At 38.6% G+C, this 24,708-nt stretch overlaps 1 protein-coding gene across 1 annotated transcript in view; it reads right to left on the bottom strand.

The window, feature by feature from the left end:
• The window catches only part of NUP205 (nucleoporin 205), a 76,091-nt gene that overhangs the window by 14,574 nt on the left and 36,809 nt on the right, over positions 1-24,708 (bottom strand). The window contains exons 17-34 of the mRNA XM_084646245.1: positions 23,069-23,206; positions 22,607-22,796; positions 21,445-21,565; positions 20,608-20,689; positions 19,983-20,147; positions 15,352-15,476; positions 14,282-14,396; positions 12,439-12,588; positions 10,995-11,069; positions 10,109-10,266; positions 8,183-8,263; positions 7,530-7,721; positions 6,327-6,597; positions 5,729-5,827; positions 4,321-4,469; positions 2,976-3,167; positions 1,631-1,752; positions 26-164 (exon numbers count right to left, since the gene is read on the bottom strand). Coding sequence (XP_084502371.1) covers positions 26-164; positions 1,631-1,752; positions 2,976-3,167; positions 4,321-4,469; positions 5,729-5,827; positions 6,327-6,597; positions 7,530-7,721; positions 8,183-8,263; positions 10,109-10,266; positions 10,995-11,069; positions 12,439-12,588; positions 14,282-14,396; positions 15,352-15,476; positions 19,983-20,147; positions 20,608-20,689; positions 21,445-21,565; positions 22,607-22,796; positions 23,069-23,206 — 2,564 coding nt within the window. The remainder of the gene's footprint in view (positions 1-25; positions 165-1,630; positions 1,753-2,975; positions 3,168-4,320; positions 4,470-5,728; positions 5,828-6,326; positions 6,598-7,529; positions 7,722-8,182; positions 8,264-10,108; positions 10,267-10,994; positions 11,070-12,438; positions 12,589-14,281; positions 14,397-15,351; positions 15,477-19,982; positions 20,148-20,607; positions 20,690-21,444; positions 21,566-22,606; positions 22,797-23,068; positions 23,207-24,708) is intronic.

Below are 24,708 nucleotides of genomic sequence, written 5' to 3'. Positions count from 1 at the left end.
GATCATTCTTGGCCTCTTAGCTTACCTGTCCAGCTGCCTGCAGATGTTGTGCCATGCTGGATGTGAGGATCACCTGGCACAGCTGGAGGGCTGGGAGAAGAATCTGGCGATAGCGCTCCACAGGAGCAGGAATGAAGACAGGCGGATCTCTCATTCCAAACATTCTGAAGAGATTTAAGATGAAAGGTATCAATAGTTGAAGGAAACTGGAGGCTACAAAAACAGTTTACAAGCACCCGAAAGGGTACGGAAACATCACAGTACTCAATAATAGCTTCTTAGTTAAGGCTGTTAGCTTTCCAGTATAAGGCCAATTTCACACAGATCCCTTTTTAACTTCCTCAGAAAGCTGCTTTAGATCTGACGTTTCCCATGCATTCTCTAGCTAGAAGACAATGTTTCTTTGCAAATGTCCAGATTAATCAGATGGACTTGGTCTAGAAACAGCAGATTTGTTTTCCTCAGTTGTCCTCAGTGAAAACAAGCGGCTTCAGAAACACTCCTTTCAGGTTCCAACAGACCATGTAAACTCCAGCTGATATATTTAGACCTCAGTGCTTACTGAAACCCCCCTATGCCCCCCCCCCACCTTTTTTTTTTTTACGTTTCTAGTTCTTTTTGTTGCAAAGATTGCCTTGGAAATGTAAAGTGAGTATCAGGGTTGGAAATTAGTCAAGATGTTTTTTCCTAAACATACAAGTTACTCCTTTTCTTCCCCCAGCCACCTCACAACCAAAAGTTGCACATTGTGACCCCACCCCAACAGATACTGGCCATCTGAGCTTCTGCTCCTGGTTGCTAGCACCTTAAAAATAATTAGACATACAAACTTTCTGCTGAGAAAGTTAGGCAGTGTTTAGGTTACTCTAATTAACCAATTTAACAACACTGTACAACTCCATGGAGTTCACAGAATCACAGAATATCAGGGTTGGGAGGGACCTCAGGAGGTCATCTAGTCCAACCCCCTGCTCAAAGCAGGACCAATCCCCAATTTTTGTCCCAGATCCCTAAATGGCCCCCTCAAAGATTGAACTCACAACCCTGTGTTTAGCAGGCCAATGCTCAAACCACTGAGCTATCCCTCCCCCCAAGTTCTGTGTCACATATTACAAATATCATGAAACAACTTGGAAATTAAATTTACTCCAATATTATATGTTCTGTGTGTTCTTAGAGGAAGGAAGAAGAGAATGCATCAAACACAGGCTCTTACCACCACCTTCAAACCACCTCCAATCCCTCAAAAATTAAGTCTATAATATATAGAAAAATGGTTTAAACAACACTAATTTTCGCTGCTGTAGATTTCAGCAACTTCAGCTCTAAACTAGCAGAACCTAATTTATGTTTAAAAAATTCTGGACCACTTTCCACAGAATCAGATAAGCAAGAGGGCTTTATATCCTGGAGCCAACTGGAAAGTACCATAATTTACCCCTTTATGCCTGATAAACCGGAATTTTCCATGCCAATAAGACAGCTTGAATTTAGCTACTGAAAAGTTAAACAGAGAAAACATTTTTAACACAAGGATGAAAGACTGCAAAAGTCAGTGATTTTCGCATCCTCCAAGAATGGGTTTTATGGTCTAGCACTCAGTTAAAGGACCAATTCCATGGACACCTACCCCTGATGATGTGTCTCTGGTCGCATGTCATATACCTGACACTGTGCAAGCCTCACAATCACTCCAGACCTCAGCAACTCTAATGCCCCCTGTTGGATTTTAGCCACTCTGGTCAAGAATGCCTAGAATATAGAAGAGAACAGAGAAAAAACAGTCATGCAAACTTACAGTGAGACTCCATTTATAGGTTTCAGAGTGGTAGCTGTGTTAGTCTGTATCAGCAAAAAGAATGAGGAGTACTTGTGGCACCTTAGAGACTAACAAATTTATCTGGGCATAAGCTTTCATGGGCTAAAACCCACTTCATCAGATGCATGCAGTGGAAAATACAGTAGACAGACAGACAGAGAACATGAAAAAATGGGGGTTGCCATACCAGTTGACAAGAAGGTGTGAGTAACAGTAGCGGAAAAATTAGCAGGTGGAAATAGTCACATCAGCCACACCATCAGGGGCTCATTCACCTGCACATCTACCAATGTGATATATGCCATCATGTGCCAGCAATGCCCCTCTGCCATGTACATTGGCCAAACCGGACAGTCTTTATGCAAAAGAATAAATGGACACAAATCAGACATCAAGAATTGTAACATTCAAAAACCAGTCGGAGAACACTTCAACCTCCCTGGACACTCAATCACAGACCTAAAAGTCACAATTCTTCAACAAAAAAACTTCAAAAACAGACTCCAATGAAAAACTGCAGAACTGGAATTAATTTGCAAACTGGACACCATTAAATTAGGCTTGAATAAAGACTGGGAGTGGATGGGTCATTACACAAACTAAAAACTATTTCCACCTGCTAATTTTTCCCCTACTGTTACTCACACCTTCTTGTCAACTGTTTGAAATAGGCCATCCTGATTATCACTACAAAAGGTTTTTTTATTTTTTTCCTCCTGCTGATAATAGCCCACCTTAATTGATTAGTCTCATTAGAGTTGGTATGGCAACCCCCTTTTTTCCCCATGTTCTCTCTCTCTCATTTCTATTCCTACTGTATTTTCCACTGCATGCATCTGATGAAGTGGGTTTTAGCCCACGAAAGCTTACGCCCAAATAAATAAGTTAGTCTCTAAGGTGCTACAAGCACTCCATTTATATTAATGTTCTTGCCCTCCTTGCTTTCAACAGTATCCCAAAACATATCTATTGTATGCAGAACAACTTTTGCTGTTGTTGAAAATACCATAAATTGAAAACATATTGACGAAACAGAAAGGCCCATATGGTTTTTAAATATGTCATCTGTTAATTGGACACGCACTCTTATCAAGAACGTGAAGCTCAAGAAAGCAACTTTCGTTTGTGAAGAAAACAGTCCCGGGTGAGCTCTTACCATTTTCGATTCATAGGTGTAAAGAGCTTTAAGTAAAGGAGGTTGAGGCGTGAGTAAGCTCTGAAGAGTGAAGTCATCATCTGCTAGGCTATCCACAAGCACCTTCAGGTAGCCACTGTTGGAGAGATACAAGAGCCATTGCTGCTGCTTGTCTACTGAGACAATGCGATCAAGTAAAGCCAGAGCTAGCATCTAAAAATAATAAACAAAAAAATAATTAAATCAATTAGCCAGAATGCTGAGATTTCTAATACATGCCTCGAGACAGGCAACATGCTTATATACTGAAATTCACACCTTATTTTGGTCCATTGTTTGTAGAAACCTCTTAACAAAACTGAATATATTTTTTCCCCACACACTAACCTGTTCTTTTATTTGGAAGTTATTGCACCATCTAGTTCGTGGGGTTTTAATACAGAGAAAACCAACTTGACTCCCTTTGTTGTTTACGGCTCTATCTAGCAAAACTAATACTTAGAATATCTTCAAAATGCTTCCAAACACTATAGGGACACTTATCTACTTGAAAATAATATTTGTTGTTTTTTTTTTTTTTTAAGTCTACTCTTGTTACAAGTAGCATATAACCTCACTATATCTGAAAAATAAGTGAAAACATTTTCTCTCTTCAGTTTCTTTACTGGCACATTTGACAAAACTACCTGTCTTGTCATTTTCACTCCTTCCCCTGGATCTTTCATACAGCAAGAGGAGAAAGAGAAATGTTTTAAAAAATTGAAAATACGATGGTATAAATCACTAAGTTAGGACAATGAAATACCTGAAGCTATCTTTAAACACAGTTTTTGAAAATGATGAAGTCCCTGTGAGGATTTTATTCACATTTTATAAGTAAGGAAACAGACACAAGGAAATCAAGAGATTTGCCCAAGATCAAACAGCAGATCAATATCAGATCTAGACATGGGATTCAGCAAGTCCTAGCTTCCAGTCCTGTGCTTTGTCCTCTAGACCATACTACCTCTGCAACAGCATTAACAATGGCCCTGCTTCTGCACAGCTAGCAGGGTGAGTTCACACATTGCTTTGAGCTGTAGCTCACGAAAGCTTATGCTCAAATAAATTGGTTAGCCTCTAAGGTGCCACAAGTACTCCTTTTCTTTTTGCGAATACAGACTAACACGGCTGTTACTCTGAAAAATACCAAAATAATGTTTTTTTATAAAAATATATCTAAATTGTCGAGTGATTTTTTATTTCAGTAGATATTTGTAATACTCACCAAATTACAATTTAAAAAAATTATCAAATGTTCACCGAAATAGTTGAAAAGCATCCCTTAAAAAACAACTTTAGGCTACAAGGGAATAGATTCATTTACCCGGCCTATCTCATGGCCATCACAGGCATCTCTGCAGACCACCTCCATGAGGGCAGCACCATAGCTTTCAATAATTGCCATGTTTTCTCGCTGCAGTTTACTGAATGCATCTTCTGGAGCTGTCAGACGTTCCCACATTGTTTTCTTGGCTATAAAAAAAGTGAGAAAAATAGAATTAAAGGAGATGCAGAAGAATGAAGTGGTTTGATGCAGCAAAACAGAAGCCACTTCTTTCAGGACATTAAAGTAGTCATAATCTATACATAATCTCAGTAACGGGGGGGGGGGGGGGAGAAGCGCGCTGCTGAAGTGACAAGGTTCCTGTACAAATATATTTGGTCCTAAAATCAGTTACTCTGGCCAGAACATCCAAGTAGGGGGTGTGTGTGTATACATGTATGTATATCTCCCCTCCCCTCAGATGGTCTGGTCAGGAAAACTTACTGTAGGATAAAATACATATACATGCATAGGAGCTGGAACTAGGGGCATGGGGGTGGGGGGGTGCCTGGCTTGAAGTGGTTTCCATTATATACAGAATTTACAGTTTGGTTCAATGGCTCACAGCACCCCCACTATAAAAATTGTTCCAGCACCCCTGTACACATGCAAACTCTTTCAACTGAACCTAAAAACTTCAACTGAGATCAAAGCAATCAATCTTAAGGGAAGCAAACAAGATGCATCCAGTGGAAAATAGTTATGTCCAAAGCAATCAATAAACTGTAAAGGAACTGTAACAATTTTACTGACACTTTCAATCACTGCAATTCCCAGCACTAATAAAATCATAGTGGTGGTAGTCTGAATGACCAGGTATAAGAACGAAGCTTGATTTCTGATCCTGATCCCTTGCTCTGAGATTCAGCAGTGGCTAGGAATATTGAAGAGGCAAAGAATTCAGCCCTTAGACAGAAAGAGTGTGGCTGGCACCAGTAGCCCTGCTGATTGCTTAAGGAGCAGTCTTGATTAGCTTTGAAAATGAGTTCCTTTCAAGTCATCTTCAGCTAGAGGAAAAAAAGCAGCACCAAAGAGCAGTAAGAGGTTCCTGTAGTTCCAAATGAAACATTGAGAGAGTACATAAGCAGGAGTGCACAGAAGGTTTTCCAATAGCTTCCAACAATGTTAACAAATTTAATAAATTTCCAACAGGCCCTGAGACCTTTCACAGATTTGTAATTATGGTTCACTCCTCGTTAAACCGACACCGAATAACAAATCACATATTTTAGTCCTTGATATCAGGAAATCCAAAGCTCATGGTACAGAATACATTTTGAATGAATACTTAGAAATGGCCGTTGACAATTCTCTGTCCCGACTTAATTCTAACACAGTGGGATAACAAACAGCACTGGGTTTGATACACAATTGGTCATCTTTTTCTCAAAACACAATTGTATCCTACCTGCTTCTAAGGTGTCTGGTTCATCTGGTCTCTGGGCAATCTGTAAGTAATAAAGCAGTGATCCATACAGATGTGTTCTCACTCGTTGGAATCCACCACCTGGTCATAAGAAACAGTTATTTTTAACAGGGAACAAATTGGTATAAGTGAAATTATTATTCTATTAATACCATCTGGACCCCCCACTTAATTTATCTTCGCAGTGCTAGTGCTGGCAGTAGCAAAACAAATGAAAAATTACGTTTTCTTATACGAGAGCTTTGCCTTTGGCGTACCGATCCAGGGTTACGAGAATGAGTTTAGCAAAGCAAGGTCTTGTCTGATAAGCTATAACCACTGCAATATTCAATCCCCTTTTATACATACACACTACATAGCCCTCCACCTCAACGGTTCTGATTTTCAGGATAGCATGCTAAGTAACTGTCTCCTCAGAGTAACACAACTTACAGGATGTCTATACAGGTAACTCTGAAAGGTGCACCTGTATTAATGCCATAAAGAAGTTCAATCAAAGTTCACAGTGCATTTATGCAGTCTTGGCATGTTAGAATCCACTCACAGACAGTGCAATTATTTTATGCTTTTAACGGCATACCTGTTTTCAAAATGAAATCCAATAGTTTTTTTAAGATGATATGGAGGGAAGAGTCACCAATGGAAGCAAAACCCACAGATATGCCCTCTGAACCAGGTGATGATGTGAAAGAACCATCCAGCATCAGGACATACTGGGAGTGTCCAGGTACAGGGACTGCAAGTGGCCGCTTTTGCTCAGTGCGCACAGACTGGCTAAGGTGGGCAGTGAGGGTAAACACAGCCCCTGCCACCACTGGCATTAACTCCTGAGCTGCATCATCATCTAGAATCTTAAGAGGACGGGTGGGGGGAAAAAGAGAACATGTTTGATTTCAGGAGGTACCAGACCACTTATTCAGCTGCCCATATCTACATAATTTCTGCAAGCAAAAGGAACGCATCTTAATGTTACGTTATTTGACATTTTTATTTCATTAAATTAGAAATAGAAGATTTTCTATACAAAATAAATCAATATCTGAACACGGTGTCTTTTTTCAAAAAGAGTGTAATATAATATTTTGGACTAGACTATTAGCCTTATGGTTCTCACTCCCCCAAACCACAAACATAACGACACATGTATTTGGGCAGAAAACAGAAGGGAGAAGAGTGCAATGGCTGTATTAAAGCCTGATTTTAAATATTTCACATATAAACAAACAAGTTAGAGAAAGAACAATTCAGCCATGTTACATTTCAATATCTAAAAAAAATTCGTATTAGTAAAAGGAAAAGTTAAACAAGACACAATTTAGAAAAACTTGGTACCCATCTGAGAGCAGCCACAAGAATTCTTCAGGAAGGGGATAAAGTCAGTACTTCATTTGTTTCATTTCATTTGACCATTTAAAGGGTAAAATTACCTTCTCAGTTACTTGTTTATATAAATATCCTTTGCAACCCAAGTTCTTTTCCTAACTTGCCTTTTTATACATATAAAATGATTTGGCACATTTTACAAACTGGTAAAAAGTATTCATTTGCCAAAGTTAATAAAAGCTTTAGCAAAATAAATAAATAAATAAATAGATCGCTCTTCCCTCTCTCCATAGCACATGCAATTTTTACTAGCATAGTGATAGTGATGGAGGAAAACTGAAATACGAACACAGCCCAATAGATGTTTTGTAAAATGGTACAAAGATGAAATTTTCCCTTTAATGCAAAATCAAGTACCACCACAGTTCAAAAAGATGGTTGGTTTCCAAAAGAGCATTACCTTGTCATGCACATCTTGTAAGAGGTCCCGGATAACCAGCTGTCTATCTTCAGCCTGTATGAGGTCTTGTGGGCAGGCAGTGAGTATAATTTCCACCAGCTGTCTCCAGGACTCCAGTGCATGCCGCTTTGCATGGAGACACTGCAGCAACTTGTTCCGCTCCACCACATACTGCAGAATTGTGTTGATCTCCTGGACTCCCAAGAAAAGGAAATTTTAGTTAGATTATATAGCACAAGAATATGATGACAGACTGCAGCTGGCTTGTCTTACTTTATGGTCATAGTCTCTGAAAAAAAACAAACCACTTAAATATCTTTAGGCTATCAGAAAAAGCAATGGGATTGTTCTTTCAATTCAATGGGACTAGGGACTTTTCCAAGGAGGGTGTAAATCTACAGAGCTCTAGAGTGCTGTGCACTAACTGGCCATATGGACCCTGCTACCAGGCATTAAAAGTTCCCTCGTGTGCTTTGACCTTCTCCCATTTCAAACATCAGTAGGTCAAAGCACACAAGGGAACTTTTAGTGCACGGAGGCAGGTTCCACACAATTAGTGCACAGCAATCTCGTGTGCTGTAGATTTACACCCCAGCTTGCCGCATACTAACTCTCTACCAAGGCAAGCTCCAGGTTATTTTGACTAGACTTACCTCCATAAGTAAAGGTCTCTGTCCTATGGCTGCCATTCCTGGAAGGGCATTAACTTCTGCAACCAGAACTCTGTGAAGATACTGGAATTGAAAGAGCAGGAGAAAAAAAAAAAAAATCAAACTAACAGAATGAAAGGGGATTCCAGTATGCCTAAATACTGCCGTGTCTAGATTGTGAACTTCCCTGCTGTCTGGAAATGTTTGCAACACAAACATAGTGGATTCAGCTTAGGAGACAGCTGCACACTTAGGTCTTGTCTACACTATCAAGGTAAGTCGACCTAAGTTACGCTACTCCAGCTACAGGAGTAACATAGTTGGAGTCAACGGAGCTTAGGTCGATTTATTGCAGTGTCTACACTGCGCTGCGTTGATGGGAGACACTCTCCCATTTACTTACCATACTCATCTCACTCTGGTGGAGTACCAGAGTTGACAGGAGAGTGCTCTGTGGTTGATTTAGCAGGTCTTCACTAGATCCGCTAAATCAACCCCCGCTGCATTGATCGCAGAGGCAGCAATCCCCATTAAGTTAGACATGGCCTTAGCTTCCTTGATTTTGCATATCCCCCCTTATCTCACCCCTCTCCTATTACTGCAGCCCTTCAACTGCCCAACTTCACTCTCTCTACCCATTGTGCTTCACACCCTCCTCTCCTCACTTCCCATTCTCCTTTTCCCTAACAGTTTTCTTCTTCCTTTATCCACCCCCTCTTATTCCCACAATCCCTTCCTCTTCCCACTTCAATTGCAACTGCTCCCTACTCCAAAAAAAAGTCCTAAAGATTTTTAAAACAATTATATTTTAAAAGACATGGAACACCCTGGAATCAACATGGCCAAGTTCTTACAATCACCCAGATCACTGTTTACATGTTGTATCCTTTCCCCAACCCTTTATCTGCTCTTTGTCTTACAGACTTTAAAGTCTTCAAGGCAGGGATTTGGTCTTCCTATATGTTCATACAGCACCCAGCACAATGGAACCATGATCCTGACTGCAGCCTTTGCATGCTACTCCAATCTATAGGTATATAAATAAGTGACAATTTAAGTCACATTATTAACAAAATTTGGGGGGAGAAGGAGTTTAGAATGGAAAAACATTGCAGAGCACAAAATCTCCCCTGACAGCATCCATCATCAGTATAACACAGATGGAGGACCAAGAGCTCTTATACAAGATATGGACATTAAAAAGAAAATCAGTTTTAAGTCTAATTAGCTCACACGATGAAACATACAACTAAAAACAGTAAAAATAACTGTGTGTTCACATACTGAAATGGCTAAACTTTCTTTTGGAGAAGGAACAACAGGTTTGGGTCTGTAAACAGAGGTAAACCTAATGGCTCTTAATATAATAACCAGGCAATTATAGTGATGTAAGTAGTTGCTAGACAAAACTTGTTTGACCTGTGTCTGAGCTAATGAAGGAGAAACAGCAAGGGCAGCAAACAAGATCCAGTTAAAACAAGTTCTGAGTGCTTCAGAACTTTCTACTCGATAATAAAGGGTAACAACAATAGCAGGTGAAATTTCTCAGAAGGTCCACAGGTAGCCAAGACTCTGGAGCACTTGGTAGAGGTGGTGGTTCTGCTCCTGGCCCTATTGTAACTGATCGCAGCTCACAGTGGTTGGGAGGGTGGGGGATAGATAATAAGTGCATTGCCAATTGTTGCATGCTTGTAACGTGCTACTGAGCTGATCAGCCTTTGAACTAATAAAGATATTTTTAGTTTAATTGTCCACTATCTAAACCTCATTGGGAAGGTAAATCCCAACACGGGGCCAGGGTCACTATCAGTGTGTACAATGACCAATAATAACAGAACCCAAACCCGACCAGCCATTTTTTTAAAATTACCAAATTAAATTTTAGACACCGTGTCTATCTTGAGACAGCACTCTCCAAACACTGCTTACCTTGACGTTGCAGATAACTTGCCCACGTGCATTCTTGTGCTCACAGTTAGCAATGACCTGCTCAACCTGAGCACGGTCAAAAAAATCCAGTTGCAAAGGTTCAGGGATCTCCTGACTGAAGTCAATGGAATCCAGAATACTCAAGATCTTTCTGCGTACTGTGGAAGAAAATGAACTGTTATCCTATTCAGAAATACCAAGGACCTACTGGGACCTTAACTGACCTTTGTAAATACAATTCTTCACTTTAACAAGAAGAGCTTTCTGAGCAGCTAAGGCTATGAATCTATGTTAACAGAATAGATATTTGTCTTTTATGATTTAGATGACTAACTTATTTCTACAACGTCATTTCTCATTTTATATATGCTCATGGGCCAAAATTTTCAGGTGTGTAAAATTCAGCTCCTAAATAAAAACAGCCTGATTTTCAGAGGTGAAGAGAACTTGCAGCAACATTTGGGTGCCTGACATGTATTTAGGAGTTCAACTTTAGTTACCTAGGTTTTAAAAAGAAAAAAAAAATTTTTTTTAAACACAAATGCAAACATTTTCAGTCACAGAAACTTAATGATACTATTTAGGGGTGTGTCACAGCAAGTCGCAAAATGGTTACGTCCCAGTTCACTTGACTGCCTCCTCCTGCCTTTTGCCCTCCCTTGTGCATTACTCTTTTACCTCCTCTCCTGTTCCAGTATTTTTCCCTCATTATAAAACTGTCACTTGCTTTCTAAAATCCATGCTAGATAATAGTCTGCATACTGCAATTGTTGCTGTTGCTTATGTCTCCCATTTTTCATGCTGAAGTACATCTGCGAGAGGCAGCCCTTCCTGTTCATAAGCAGAAAATCTTTATTAAGAAATAATGACTCTCCAGAGCATTTACCTTTGGAGGCAGTGTCAATGTGAAGAAATGCACTGATTGATCGACTTTCATCTTCCATCCCTCCTTCACCATCAGCTAAGGGTATTGAAATACAATAAATCAGAAAACGAAAGTAGAGAAAATATGCAAACAATTTGACCAAGCCTGAAAGGGCACATAACACGACAGCAGACCAGTCAATTTCTCACTTTTAGGTCACTACTTTTAGGATGGTAGAAAGTGAAAACAGTTATTGTCTGTTCACTGGTAACTGGTAATGTCTGTAGAATACTTTAAAGGGTTAAAACACAATGGAAATGATAAGTATTGATATTACTGTTTGGTGGCCAATGTAAAATGAATAGATGGTCTCAATCCAGTTCCTAATAATTAGACATCCACCTCACCAAAATCAGGTCAGGGTTGAGACTGGTGAAGGCAGATAGGGGAGAAACTGTTTGGTTGTGGCCCTTTCTGTGCATCTCCTTGGCTATTCCACTTATTTCATAATGTGAAGATTTCTGCTGCCACCTTTTAACATTTGTTTTGCAGAACAAAGTAAATATATAATGTGGTGACATTGTGTCTTTGAGTTGCAACATTACATCAATGAGTACTGTCATGATACAATATTGTATCATAATGGTACAACCTCAAAGCCTGAAATAACTTGGGACTCTACTTGCTACAAGAGACTTGTGAAGAGTGAAACTGTCTGACTTTCAGCCTGGGTGAAAACCTTATCTAAACCAGCCAGCAAGGAAGACACTCCACCTGCTGGGAGATAGAAACAAGCAAGGTCTATGAGCCATCAACCTTTTATACAGGACATGATTTTACCAAATCCATCTACTTGCCTCTAAAACCAAGTGTCTAGACTAGTGGTTCTCAAACTGTGGGTCGGGACCCCCTTTGAATGGGGTTGCCAGGGCTGGCTTAGACTTACTGGGGTCCAGGCCTGAAGCCCGAGGCCCACTGTCCAGGGCCAAAGCCAAAGCCTGAGGGCTTCAGCTTTGGCCCCTCTGCCCAGAGCGGTGAGGCTTGGGCTTTGGCCCCCCCACCCCGGGGTAGTGGGGCTCAGGGAAGTTCAGGCTTCGGTCCCTGCTCCTGGGGTTGTGAAGTAATTTTTGTTGACAGAAGGGGGTCGCAGTGCAGTTAAGTTTGAGAACCCCTGGTCCAGACTGATACAGAAGAATGAACAGAGACGCTTCAAACTAACCAACAGCCAAACAAAAAAGAATGAAAGGGAGAAAGAGTGGAATCCTGTGTTCCATATATTGCAGTCCACATTCCTCACTCTCGCAGTGTCAATACCAAACCAAATACCAGAAAGATTTTCAAATGGTAGATGAGAACTAAAATGTGTATGTATTAAAAGAGGAGTAATTTAAGTAAGGAAAGAGGACTCTCTCACTAGTTCAAGTCTTGGTTTCCCTATTCTCCCCCAGAACATACCCCGTTTTACCTAAGTAAGGTTTTACAGGCATGTCATCCAGCAGCAGATGCAAGAGTCTCTGTGTGTGGGAACGCTGGCGGTTCAGTGATGTCACACGCAGTTCTATAGATGCAGTTTTCATCAGCCAAGACATCTGGTTTAGTGCTGAAATCTCATGTTCTAGGTAAGGGAGATACACAAAGAATCATACAGCTGAGTAAAAATAATATTCCATATTACAAGAAAATTGTTTCTTTGTTTGGGTGGGGTTTTTTGGATGGTGTGGTTTGGATGGATGGGTTTTATAATGCTGTGTGAGAGAAGTGATTTTCAACTTAATTGAACCTGGCTAAATTGTTTCCTTACTTCTTGCTCATGAAAGGTAAGGACTGACAGAACTGTCCATCGCCAGGAATAGCTGCAGTGAGCGGTGGTCACACATGTATGCACAAAAAATTCTGACAATTAATCTCGGTCTTAATTTGCAGCGCCATCTACATTGCACAGTACTCTGCCTTTTCTGAGCAAAGAGGGTCAATTCTGATCAATTATGGTGTCTTTGTGATCTGAATAAATATCAACAAGGCACTAAGCAGAGACAGAAGGTACTCAGCCTAAGTCTATACTTACAGCTGCAAGGAGAGCACACACTGGACACGCAGTTAGCATTGGTGTAAACAGCAGTATAGATGGTGAGGCACGGCTTAAATGAGTAGAGCAGAGGAGTAGAGCAGAGCACCCTACATGCCTGAACCCCATAGATATATACCATGAATGGGCTCTCTACAAGCCCAAGCAGTGCCTCCCGTATCTGTAGCGTCCCACCGCCTCCGGACTGCCAGAGCCTTTCCCTGCCACAATGAGAAAGGCTCTGGCAGCAGGGATAGGCTCCGTCAAGGGACAAAGAGTCAACAGGGAAAGGCTCCAGCTGGGAGAAGCTGACAGAGCCTTTCCCCACAGCCTCCCTGCTGCTGGAACCTTTCATTGCAGCATGTAGCTACACATGTAGTGTCTCTACTTTACCCACTGCCATTAGTTAAACTTCACCAGGCTTGAATTGTCGTCTCCAGAAATCTTCATGTTCTATGTTCATCTAATTTAGGATTGTAAAATCTTTGAGCGAGACACTGTTTTTTAATCTCTAAAAAGGATTATCCAAAGTCATGGCACTATATACACATTCACTAACAAATAGTAAATTAATACACTGCATCACCTAGACTAGCCTTTGTTATGTCCAATTAATTTTTAAACTTATTCTCATTATTACAGCTGAGAAATACCTTTAGAAACATTAAAATGTACGTATTATTCAAAAATTAATGCCAGCACTAGAAATAATCTCAGCCAATTATTCATAACAAAGAAGCCCTTCATAACATTTCATAAAATTCATACTTGGCATGGTGCAACGAACAATTCTTCACTTCCTGGCTCTACCTGGATCCACAAGCCTTCCCCACTTTTCAGAATGTAAGATTCCATAGTAGGATCTAACAGATTTGTAATGGAAGTGAAATTTACAAATACTCTAGACTTTTGTGGGATTCGCAAAGTAAACAGGGATGAACTGCAGACCACAATAAAATATTTTGAGAAAAAAAATGTATCTTGAAATGTGTCTCTCTCTTCCATGCCTACTCAGTCTGCAAACTTGATATGATGGTATACAACAGCTTCCCAATTAGTTTGGATTTCAGACTAACTAATCCAAGGAGATTACTTGGCTAAATCAACAAGTCAGCAGACAGGTTGGATTAAATCCATTCAACCAAGAATTTACCTAGAACCTTGACTCCTCCCAGTATCAAAGAGATAAACTTAATTTTAAATTAACATGAATTTTTCTTCTAAATACAAAAAAAAGTTTTACCTTTGATAGAAAATGGCAAATGCTGCAACTGAGAGAATAAGAAATCCTGGCTGGTCCTCAAATATCTCATAGTTGGACCTGATGTATCTGAGCATGCACACAACTGATAGATCACCTGATAACGGAACAAAAGTAAGAGTTTAATTTCTGTTCCAAATTTAAAAGACACCAAGTCAAAAGAAAAATAAAAGGCATGACTTAACTAATACTGTGTCTGTGTTTAAAACAAACATCCCATTGGTCTACTCCAAGGCTGAATAAATCACTTATAGCAAACACCAGATTGTCACACCATTGAAGGACTAGATGAACAGGTAGATAATTAGCTTCTGTTCATACATGCTGTGGCACCATATAAGCACCATCCTGTTCTCTTAGCTGGGAAGGTATGGAGGCTTCTCAATTCTTGGATCCACCAAAGGAAGGAACTATATCCCATGTCTCTTTCCTTCTGTGACATGTCTTCCTTCCTGACTTTAGAACCAATTTGAATGAATTCCATTTGAAGTCATTTTTATTTCGAAAGGCTTTTAGCATGACATGTTGACTTATTTATATTTTTTATCTGATTTGATTTTATATGCAAGGCACCTAGCTCATCAATGATGCATACATGCCTAATTAAATTATGTCCATTTAGAGTACAATTATTTGTCATTGCTGCAAAGTTAAGGGGAGACGCTCCACACACTTTACAAGTAAGGATTAGTCTTAATTTTTATTCTCTAGGCAAACAATTGATGGTGCAAAAACAGAGTAACACACTCCTTGTTTAATTAACCAGCCACACACTAGTAGGAGAAACACAAATCAAAGGTTGCTTTATAAAGAGTATCCATTTACTAACTTTGACGTGACTGCAGATTTTTTATATTGTAAATGTGCAGTAATCCATTTTTACATACTGATGGGTAGAAGGAGTAAAAGTTTTAGTACGTAAAAAAATCTAGCATAAACATTTTGAAACAAAAACTGTATCAAATCACAACCACCTCTGTGCTCATTACTAACCAAGAAGTGGCAAACCCTGTTTCAGCTTCTGCCAACACAAAATATTCTGTATAAAATACCTGATAACACAGTTCTGCAAGATGGGGAGATTCTTGCACTGCTGTAGGGCCCGTCCTTGTTTCAGTCCCTTTCTCCAGTATATTCAAGATAGCATGAAGGCAAGTTCTGGGGCAACCCAAGACACCTTAAAATAGAAGATTAATTATTTTTTTTTAGCATTGGTTGACTTTCATAAATATCATTAACATGCATAGCTTACATATTCACCCTCACACAGACCATGCATTGCACACACAGTTCCATGTATCAGCATTACAAAATCCGGCAGAGATTTCAGTATGGTAATATAAACTGAAGTGGGAATTGCACCTTATTAAAATTCATAAGAAAATGTTTGACAGACTCTTTTTTTGCATTAGTAAAGAGAGAACAAATAGTCCCATATATGTCAAACAGTTTATTTAAGACCATTTTCCTTCAATGCTATTAAAAAACTGTGAATTCAACAAGTTTTTAATATTCTTGATAAATTGCGTAAGAATTTGGGATTCCTGCTCTCTACCAAGCTTTGAATTATTGGTCAATATTCCATTGAAAGGAGAGTTGAATACTCTTGTCTTCTATTGATTATATCGTGAAATTTACATGGTTAAACTTGCACACCAACCAAGAAAAAATGATTCAATGTGAAAATGGAGCCCTTTCTTTTCATTCTTTTTTCAATCACTATCTCCTTCAAATGATAAAAAGAGCAAGTTCCATGCCTGTAGTTTCAGAATCTGGTTGAAGAGTAGGATGGGGAGGAAACATCACTAATCATATTTGTTAATCTATGGCATGATAATCACCCAACTTGTAAAATGATTAATAGTATCTAAATAATAATAAACAGTCTATAGTGAGATATAAGAAATTAAGGATTTGAGATGGCAACGTAAGCCATGAGAGCAAAGCATCATAAGCATCCCAATGTGAAATGTTTTGTTTAACTGCTGCACACAGATATGCACATCTATCACTTCCTACCAGAAAGAACTGAAATAAAACAAACCAAAAGATCCTAAATATATTCAAGGTATTCTCTTGAAAATCATTCTTTAAATATCTCCATTCATCAGAAGAACAGAATTTTTTTTTTCCATGCTAGAGTCAGATTCAACACAATTTACTTAAACCGTTAAACCAAAAACATAATGTTCACCTGGACTGAAATCTCCATACCTGTTTTCAATGCTAAATGAGTTTTAGAAAGTCAAACATATAAATACTTGTGGAGTGTCATAATAAATTGAAGATCTACTTAATGTCATAATGATGTAAAACTACTTTGCACCTAGGTCAGAATGGAGACATTCAAGATGACTATATTAAGTGCCTCTAGCTTTCCTGGTAAGGCCACCTGTGGATAAGATCAAGTAGTTTACATAACTGGCCATTGTTAAGCTATTATACAGTAGATGCTTGTTTGCAGCAACACCTTGTAAGTGCCACCACCGCATGTGAGCAACATTTCCGCTGGGAACGCTTTCCCCATATGAATTGTCAATGCTCCACATAACAGCCACTTAGGAGCAACATAGCAAAAGTGCACCGTTATGTTGCTACTAATGAGAGTCTACTGTATTTTGAAACTGCCAAACCCACTGTCCGCCAGTAAAAGTGACCTGCAAGTGGGAAAAAAGGACTCATTTCCTTATGTCTCTTTTTGGTGCATAAATATATTATTTTTTTCACATTACAAATTCAGGTTCCATCCACCCCACTCTTCCTGGAAGGTTATGGACAACTGGAAATTTGCTGGGATTATATCCAACATCAAGCAATTGCAAGCTGATTGGGAGGTGTATTTGGTTTTGTTCAGAGTATTTAAAACAGGTTTTATATTTGTTTCTTCAAGGCTTTGTCCCATCTATATGGGGTTGGCTCTTCAAGTCTTTCTTCATCCCAGTCTGTCTTAAAGCTGTTCCTTGGAAACTCTGCAGCTAATCAAATACTTTTGTATGATATCTATCTACCTATCTATCCAGTTTTGGATCTTCCAACACTTCTCTTAAATTTACAAGCGGAGGGTAAAACTCTGTTTCCTATATATTCTTCTGATCTTCTTTTTTCACATGCCCTCAACCTGAATTCCCTCAACCTTTCTATAATTAGTACCACCACACTTCCCTAATGCTTTTGTTCTGAACATAGTCCTTCCTTGTAACTCTAATCATTTATCTCAACATTTTCATTTTCCGCTGTATTCAAGATCTGCTCCTACGTCTTCCTCTTTGCCCAGCATTCAGTGCCATACAAAAGTACAGGCTTAATTACGATTGTGTAGATCTTACTTTTCAATTTGATAGGCATTCTCCTATTGCAGATAACTCCAAACAGGTTTTTAGTTGTTTTCATTAACACCTATTTATCTAAAACAATCTATACAAGACGTAGAAGAAAAAGTCTATTTCATAAATATACCTCACAACAAGGGCTATCAAGTGATTAAAAAAATCACATTGCAATTAATCGTGTGATTAAATCGCACTGTTAAACAATAAGAATACCATTTATTTAAATATTTTTGGATGTTTTCTACATTTTTCAAATATATTGATTTCAATTACAACACAGAAGACAAAGTGTACAGTGCTCAGTTTATATTTATTTTTGGTTACAAGTATTTGCACTGTAAAAAAAACAAATGAAATCGTATTTTTCAATTAACCTATTACAAGTACTATAGTGCAATCTCTTTATCATGAAAGTTGAACTTGCAAATGTAGAATTATGTACAAAAAACTGCATTCAAAAATAAAACAATGTAAAATTTTAGACCCTTCAAGTCCACTCAGTCCTACTTCAGCCAATTGCTCAGACAAACAAGTTCGGTTACAATTTGAAGGAGATAATGCTGCCCGTTTCTTGTTTATAATGTCACCTGAAAGTGAAAACAGGCATTCACATGGCACTGTTGTAGCCGGCACCACAAGATATTTACGTGCCAGATGCGTTAAAGATTCATGTGTTCCTTCATGCTACAACCACCATTGCAGAGGACATATGTCGAAGCTGATGACGGGTTCTGCTCAACAACAATCCAGATCAGACTGGACCAACGCATGTTCATTTTCATCATCTGAGTCAGATGCCACCAGCAGTTGTTGATTTTCTTTTTTGGTGGTTTGGGTTCTGTACTTGCTGTATCTGAGTGTTGCTCTTTTAAGTCTTCTGAAAGCATTCTCCACACCTCACCCCTCAGATTTTGACTGGCACTTCAGATTCTTAAACCTTGGGTCGAGTGCTATAGCTATTTTTAGAAATCTCACATTGGTACCTTCTTTGCATTTTGTCAAAGTGAAAGTGCTGTGAAAGTGTTCTTAAAACAAACATGTGCTGGGTCATCATCCGAGACTGCTATGAGATTAACTATATGGCAGAATGCAGGTAAAACAGAACAGGAGACATACAATTCTCCCCCAAGGTGTTCAGTCACAAATGTAATTAACGCATTGTTTTTTTAACAAGCATCATCAGCATGGAAGCATGTCCTCTGGAATGGTGGAAGAAGAATGAAGGGGCATACGAATGTTTAGCATATCTGACATGTAAATACACCAGACCCTCACTAGAACGTGGGATTTGGGATCCATGCGTGGTACCACGTTAACACGGGGACTGCGTTATAGTGGGGACCGCGTTAAAATGAATTGCAATTAAACTAATTAAATTTGGGATCAATGGCCGCAACCCTGTTATATGCTAATTTGTGCTATATACACGAGCGTTCTAGCAAAGGTCTGGTGTACCTTGCAACGCTAGCTACAAAAGTGCCATTTGAACGCCTGTTCTCATGTTCAGGTGACATTATAAACAAGAAGCGGGCAGCATTATCTTCCACAAATTTTAACCAAACCTTTTTGTCTGAGTGATTGGCTGAAGTAGGATTGAGTGGACTTGTAGGCTCTGAATTTTACGTTGTTTTATTTTTGAATGCAGTTATTTTTTTGTACATAATTCTACATTTGTAAGTTCAACTTTCATGATAAAGAGATTGCACTACTTGGGTGAGGTGAATTGAAAAATACTATTTCTTTGGGTTTTTACAGTGCAAATATTTGTAATCAAAATAAATATAAAGTGAGCACTGTACACTTTGTATTCTGTGTTGTAATTGAAATAAATATATTTGAAACTGTAGAAAACATCCAAAAATATTTAATAAATTTCAATTGGTATTCTATTGTTTAACAGTGTGATTAATCGCAATTAATTTATTTTTTTTTTAGAGACTCGCTATTCCTGACATTTCTAAAAGGTTTCTAACAAAAGAAAATCCACCCATGCACACACACACTTTACAGGCCTTCTTTATACATCTTACAAGGCAAAAATTCACTTTCTTCTTCCACGGATTACCTTGAGGAAAGAAAGGTCAACTCCTATGTGATAAAACTGGTTCAAACCAGGCTAGCATCTGTATATCTCCAGGTTCTCCTTACTGTGTAAAAGAATGTGTCCTGTGGTAGCTTACACTCCATATTTGAGTATCAGTATACTTTTAAAATCCAATTCTTTAAGGTTAAGGCCATTCCCTTTGATGTCATGAACGAGGAATCAGGATTTCTTCCACTGAGCTTTCCAATATATGGTCTCAACATTGATACAAAAGCTAGATAAATGCTAGATCCCCTTTTCATCCACATACCTGGATCTTGCAGATTTGTGGTGCTGACAGGTTTCTTCAGTTCATACCCCAAAAAATACAGGGCCAGGTTGGGTGGACTGCACTCCAGAGAGGTGATGAGAAGGTTCAGGATGTGGATTTTTGTTTCATGGTGGATCCGAGACTGCTTTTTTTCAGATTCCAGATCTTATTAGAAAGTGAAAAAAGGTCAGATGAAAACTGAAACGAAGATAATGTAAGTACTGCATGGCCCTCCCTCGCCACAACATACAAACCAAATAAAAGAAAGCTATAAGTAAAACTCAGGATCACTCTAGAAATTTCCAGGAATTAATTCCAAATAACTATTGAATATAATCCTACACAATTTGTCCAGAGCAATTTATAATATTTTCTCTTAAGAACTGGTTCAATTTTGAATAGGCTGTTCTTACAATATTGTCCTAATTTAAAATAAGTGAGGAATACCCTTCATCCAACTATGGGGCCCTCTGTGTAATTGAGATGCCAAAACCATAACGGTTTCAGGGTTTACTTGCTCAGTAATTTGAAAGCTGTACTTGCTGAAAGCATGCTAAGGAAATACATGCAATTTGAAATCTACACAAAAGATAATCATGTAAATAAAATGTGACCAGTCACATACCATCTTCCGGATTAATTAATTCCTCTGCATCTTCATTGTCCAAACACTCCACAAACCCAGCCATCAGCTTCTGACTTATACTCTGGATTCAGAAATGGAAGGTTGGGAATGAAAAACACAGAGAATTTTGATGAAGATAAAACACTGATTTAACTACAAGATGATTTTAAAAAATGAAGTTTTATAGTTTATTTCATTGACAAAAATGTGATCATACTAGTGAGCATTCATTATTGGGGTCTTACTTGTTCTAAGCATACATCAACTGTTAAGCCACATGATAAATAATATTTTAAACTCTAACGTCTTAAAAATACGTTACATTAACCTCCCCTAGGGAGGACAGTCTCACCAAAGAAAAGGGTTAGTATGTCATACAAAACTGTCCACTCCTTATCGTGGGAAAGGTTCTATTAAAAACGTAATGCCATGAATAAGTAACCAATCTTTATGGTGCTATGGCAGTGGTTCTCAAACTTTTGTACTGGTGACCCCTTTCACATAGCAAGCCTTTCAGTGGGACTCCCTTTATAAATTAAACACACGTTTTAACATATTTAACACCATTATAAATGCTGGAGGCAAAGTGGAGTTTGGGGTGGAGGCTGACAGCTTGCGAACCCCCCCCCCCGATATAATAACCTTGCGACCCCCTGAAAGATCCTGACCCCCAGTTTGAGAACCCCTGTGCTATGGAAAAATAATCTGTTCTTTTGTACAGACAAGGCACTATGTAGCCTTATCACATATAATCTAGGTTTGTTTTTATTAAGTAGTAAAAGTATTGTTTTTCCATCACTACTTTCTTTCCCCAAATTCAAACAGAATGGTGGTTACCTGATCATGTGTGAAATCTCCTACTAGCTTTATCTGAATGTTGGAGTTACAAGAAATGCAACAAAGGATCTTGGCACTTTCAAAAGCCAGTTCAGGATTGCTGTTGCCATGATAAAGATACCTTTAAAAAATTGCAAGAATAATGTAATTAAATTGTTGGTCACTCCAGAGTTCCCAGAGAATATTACCCAGAGGAAAAAAGAGCATTTGTAAACTGAAACAATTTAAAATAAAATCTGAATAATCCTGTATATATAGCAAACTTTTTAAATTATAGATTGAGAATTTTGTCTACAAAAGGTACACAGCAGCTAAACACTCTCCACACCAGTAATAAAGATTGACCAGGAGAGAGATTACTCCCAGAAATTTTTCTGCTGTTTCCTTTACTCTATATCCACCTTAAAGGGGTCAATATAAATGAAAGAAGGCATTTGGATACACCCTTAGGAAATAGGTGGACAAAGAGCAATGGTCTGAAAGACATTTATCTGAAAACTGTATACTTACTATTGCTATACGTAACATCTGAGATTACGATAACAAGAGGATTAGAGAAAAAACTACACACTTTGTTTTTACAGGGCTGTGTGTGTAATGATTTCATTGTTTCTCCTCTGTAGTCAGTTTTCCAGTTGTTTGTATTGGCCTGCCTATAGTAAAATGCCAGTGTAAACCACAAACATTGGCAGAGAGACTCAATGGCAAGTGTGGTACTTGAAACTGTATTGCTCTCCGTTTGAAAATCAAGTTAATAGTATCCCTTTAATGGGAATAATTAATGAGCAGTGCTGCAAAAGGCTAGGGTGGCAGATTAGGTCAAAGGAACTTTTACTGGCCGAATCTATGGCTATCGTGAAAAAGTCCAGGTTGGAGAAATGAAGGTTATACACAGGTAAGCAATGAATTTAAAAGTTCGGAATTTCACAAAAAGTATGAGTAACTCAGAAGAATTCCTCAGAACAGAGGAATTGCCCCACTTTTGCAATCAAATGTATGCAGGTGGACCCTTCAAGCTGTGCAGAATTCACTGTTCAGCGAGGCTCTGAGCAAGCAGAAGGGTCTACTGTGTGGATGCAACTGAAGAATTACAGCCACAATGGCCTCTCTTCACTTTCCAACACAGCCAAAGTGCCTGCCCCCCAAAGTAATTTGTGCCTACCTGGCAATGTTTACCACATTGTCTGCCTTTTTAGTGCGGGGGTTGATTCCTTGCAGCAGCTGTTCCAGAGGTGTGACAATTAGGGAAAGGTGGCTCTCACGTAAGAGGTCCATAAAGAGGTTCTCCTTCTGTAGGGTCAGATTAAGAAGTGCAAGGCAATATTGCACTGCTTTCTCCAAATGCATCTTCCCTATAGTACATATGCAAAAAAGCAAACACATACAATAGTTACAAAGCAAGCCACAATTCCTGGAGCCTCTACAAAAAGGTAATATTTGAACAGCTCATCAAAGTACTCTTTCAGAAAAGTACCTTGAGATCCGATAACTTTTTTTTCAGTTAACTTCCCTCAGAACATAACTTTATATATTTGAGAAACAGAAGATATATAGAAATACCAGTGTCACATCGCTGTTGGTAAACTCTTCATTAATATTTTAAAAATAAACTAATGGCACATACCAGGAAAGGGGGCATACGTATCAAGCTGTTTAACCCCTTCTTCCAGCAGACTAAGGGACAGTTCCAACATTGGTGACTCATTCAATAAATGATACATCAGACTGAATCCAGGTGGTTTATGTGCTATTATTTCTTCTCCTAAAAAAGAAAAAGAAAATGGGGGAAATTACTTACTAGTCATTCTGTTTGTCAGAGGCATCCTCTTACTCCATTCCATACCAGAAAACATCTCAACAATAGCTACTGTAGCAATCAATGTGATATATCACAGGAAAATTCTTTGGAGCACTTTCCACCCAAAAGCCACTTAAGCAGATAGCAGCTCATAAAAGCTAGGAAAGAACAGCGGTGGGCGATTGCCATAAGACAGACCTCGAAATCTAAAAGCAGAATTTTAGCTTTCACCAGGTGTACTCTTCCTGGAAACATCCAACCTTTACATTTAAGTCAGTAAAGGATGCCCCAGCCACAATCTCTTCAGAATCACCTACTCTGGGTTCTTCAGGATGTTTTTAGATCACAGAAACAAATTTGCATTACTTTAGATTCCTTTGAAGACCTTGTGTGAGGAAAAAAGATGATGCATGAAATGTTTAATATACGTATTATAAATATCTGCTGCAATGAACTAGAGCGTAGAAGAAAACTATTGTTGGTATGATACTCAAAGGTCATCAGAAAACAAAATCAACTGGCAAAAGAAAAAACGTTGTAAATAAGAAAAAGTCTATATTAACACTCCCAGTTTACTTATCCCCCTAAAAAAGACAAAGGAAGATGATGTAGGACACAAACACTGGAGCTGAGAGGATCCTTTTCACTGTGTGATCTAGAGGCCTTCCAGTCTGTGCCAAACTTACTAGAAAGACATATTTCTGCCTGTCTCTCCACCTACGCACTGTTTCTAAAGGTTCTTTGAGCCTGTAGCAAATTAACAAGCATCACTTAGTGAAAAACTTTAAGAGGAAACCTCACATTAAAAAATGTGCAGTACAAAACTAAGATGAATAAACTCAACTTTAGCCTCAAACTCACTATAATGCAGCAATTGCCTTCTTTCTTGGCCTCAGAAGAGTAGTATCCCTCATTAAAATTGAGTTCAGGAAGTACTAATTTTAACATCCTAGAATGAATCATTTCTAAACTAGATAACCTTCACTGTTCAGTAACATCAATAGAAAATTGGCTACAGAACACATCAAGTAAGCATCCTTAACTGGCTGTGTGATTACAATGGAGATTTAGATATAAGCCATAGAAACAGAAATTCAGGCCCAAGAATAAGATATTTAAAATCTCAAAGTTAAAATAAATTGTCAAATGCTGCTTTTAATGAGATAATTATAGTTACTAGAAAATCTAATGCAAAGTCACAACAAATATAATGCTTTCTTCTCATAAAGTAGCAGTGCCTATGTCCTGAGACAGAGAGGTTCCCCACAAACCAGCTGCCAAATGGTTATTGGTAAACCACAGAAGACAGTAGGCAAATGACTGATGTCTCCCCATATAGCCAGTAATTAATAAATTGAGATCCAGTCCTAAAAGGTGAACCAATTACCATTTCCCCAATCTGGTTGCCATGTCATGGAGACAAGATATAAGGTTTAAAGCCTAGACCCATAAGTTCAAGGTTGGCA

The sequence above is a fragment of the Lepidochelys olivacea genome (genome assembly GCF_965140295.1).
Source record: "Lepidochelys olivacea isolate rLepOli2 genome assembly, chromosome: 1".
Classification (NCBI taxonomy): domain Eukaryota; kingdom Metazoa; phylum Chordata; order Testudines; family Cheloniidae; genus Lepidochelys; species Lepidochelys olivacea.
The sequence above is the reverse complement of the archived record's forward strand: the minus strand, read 5'-3'. Positions and strand labels throughout refer to the sequence as shown.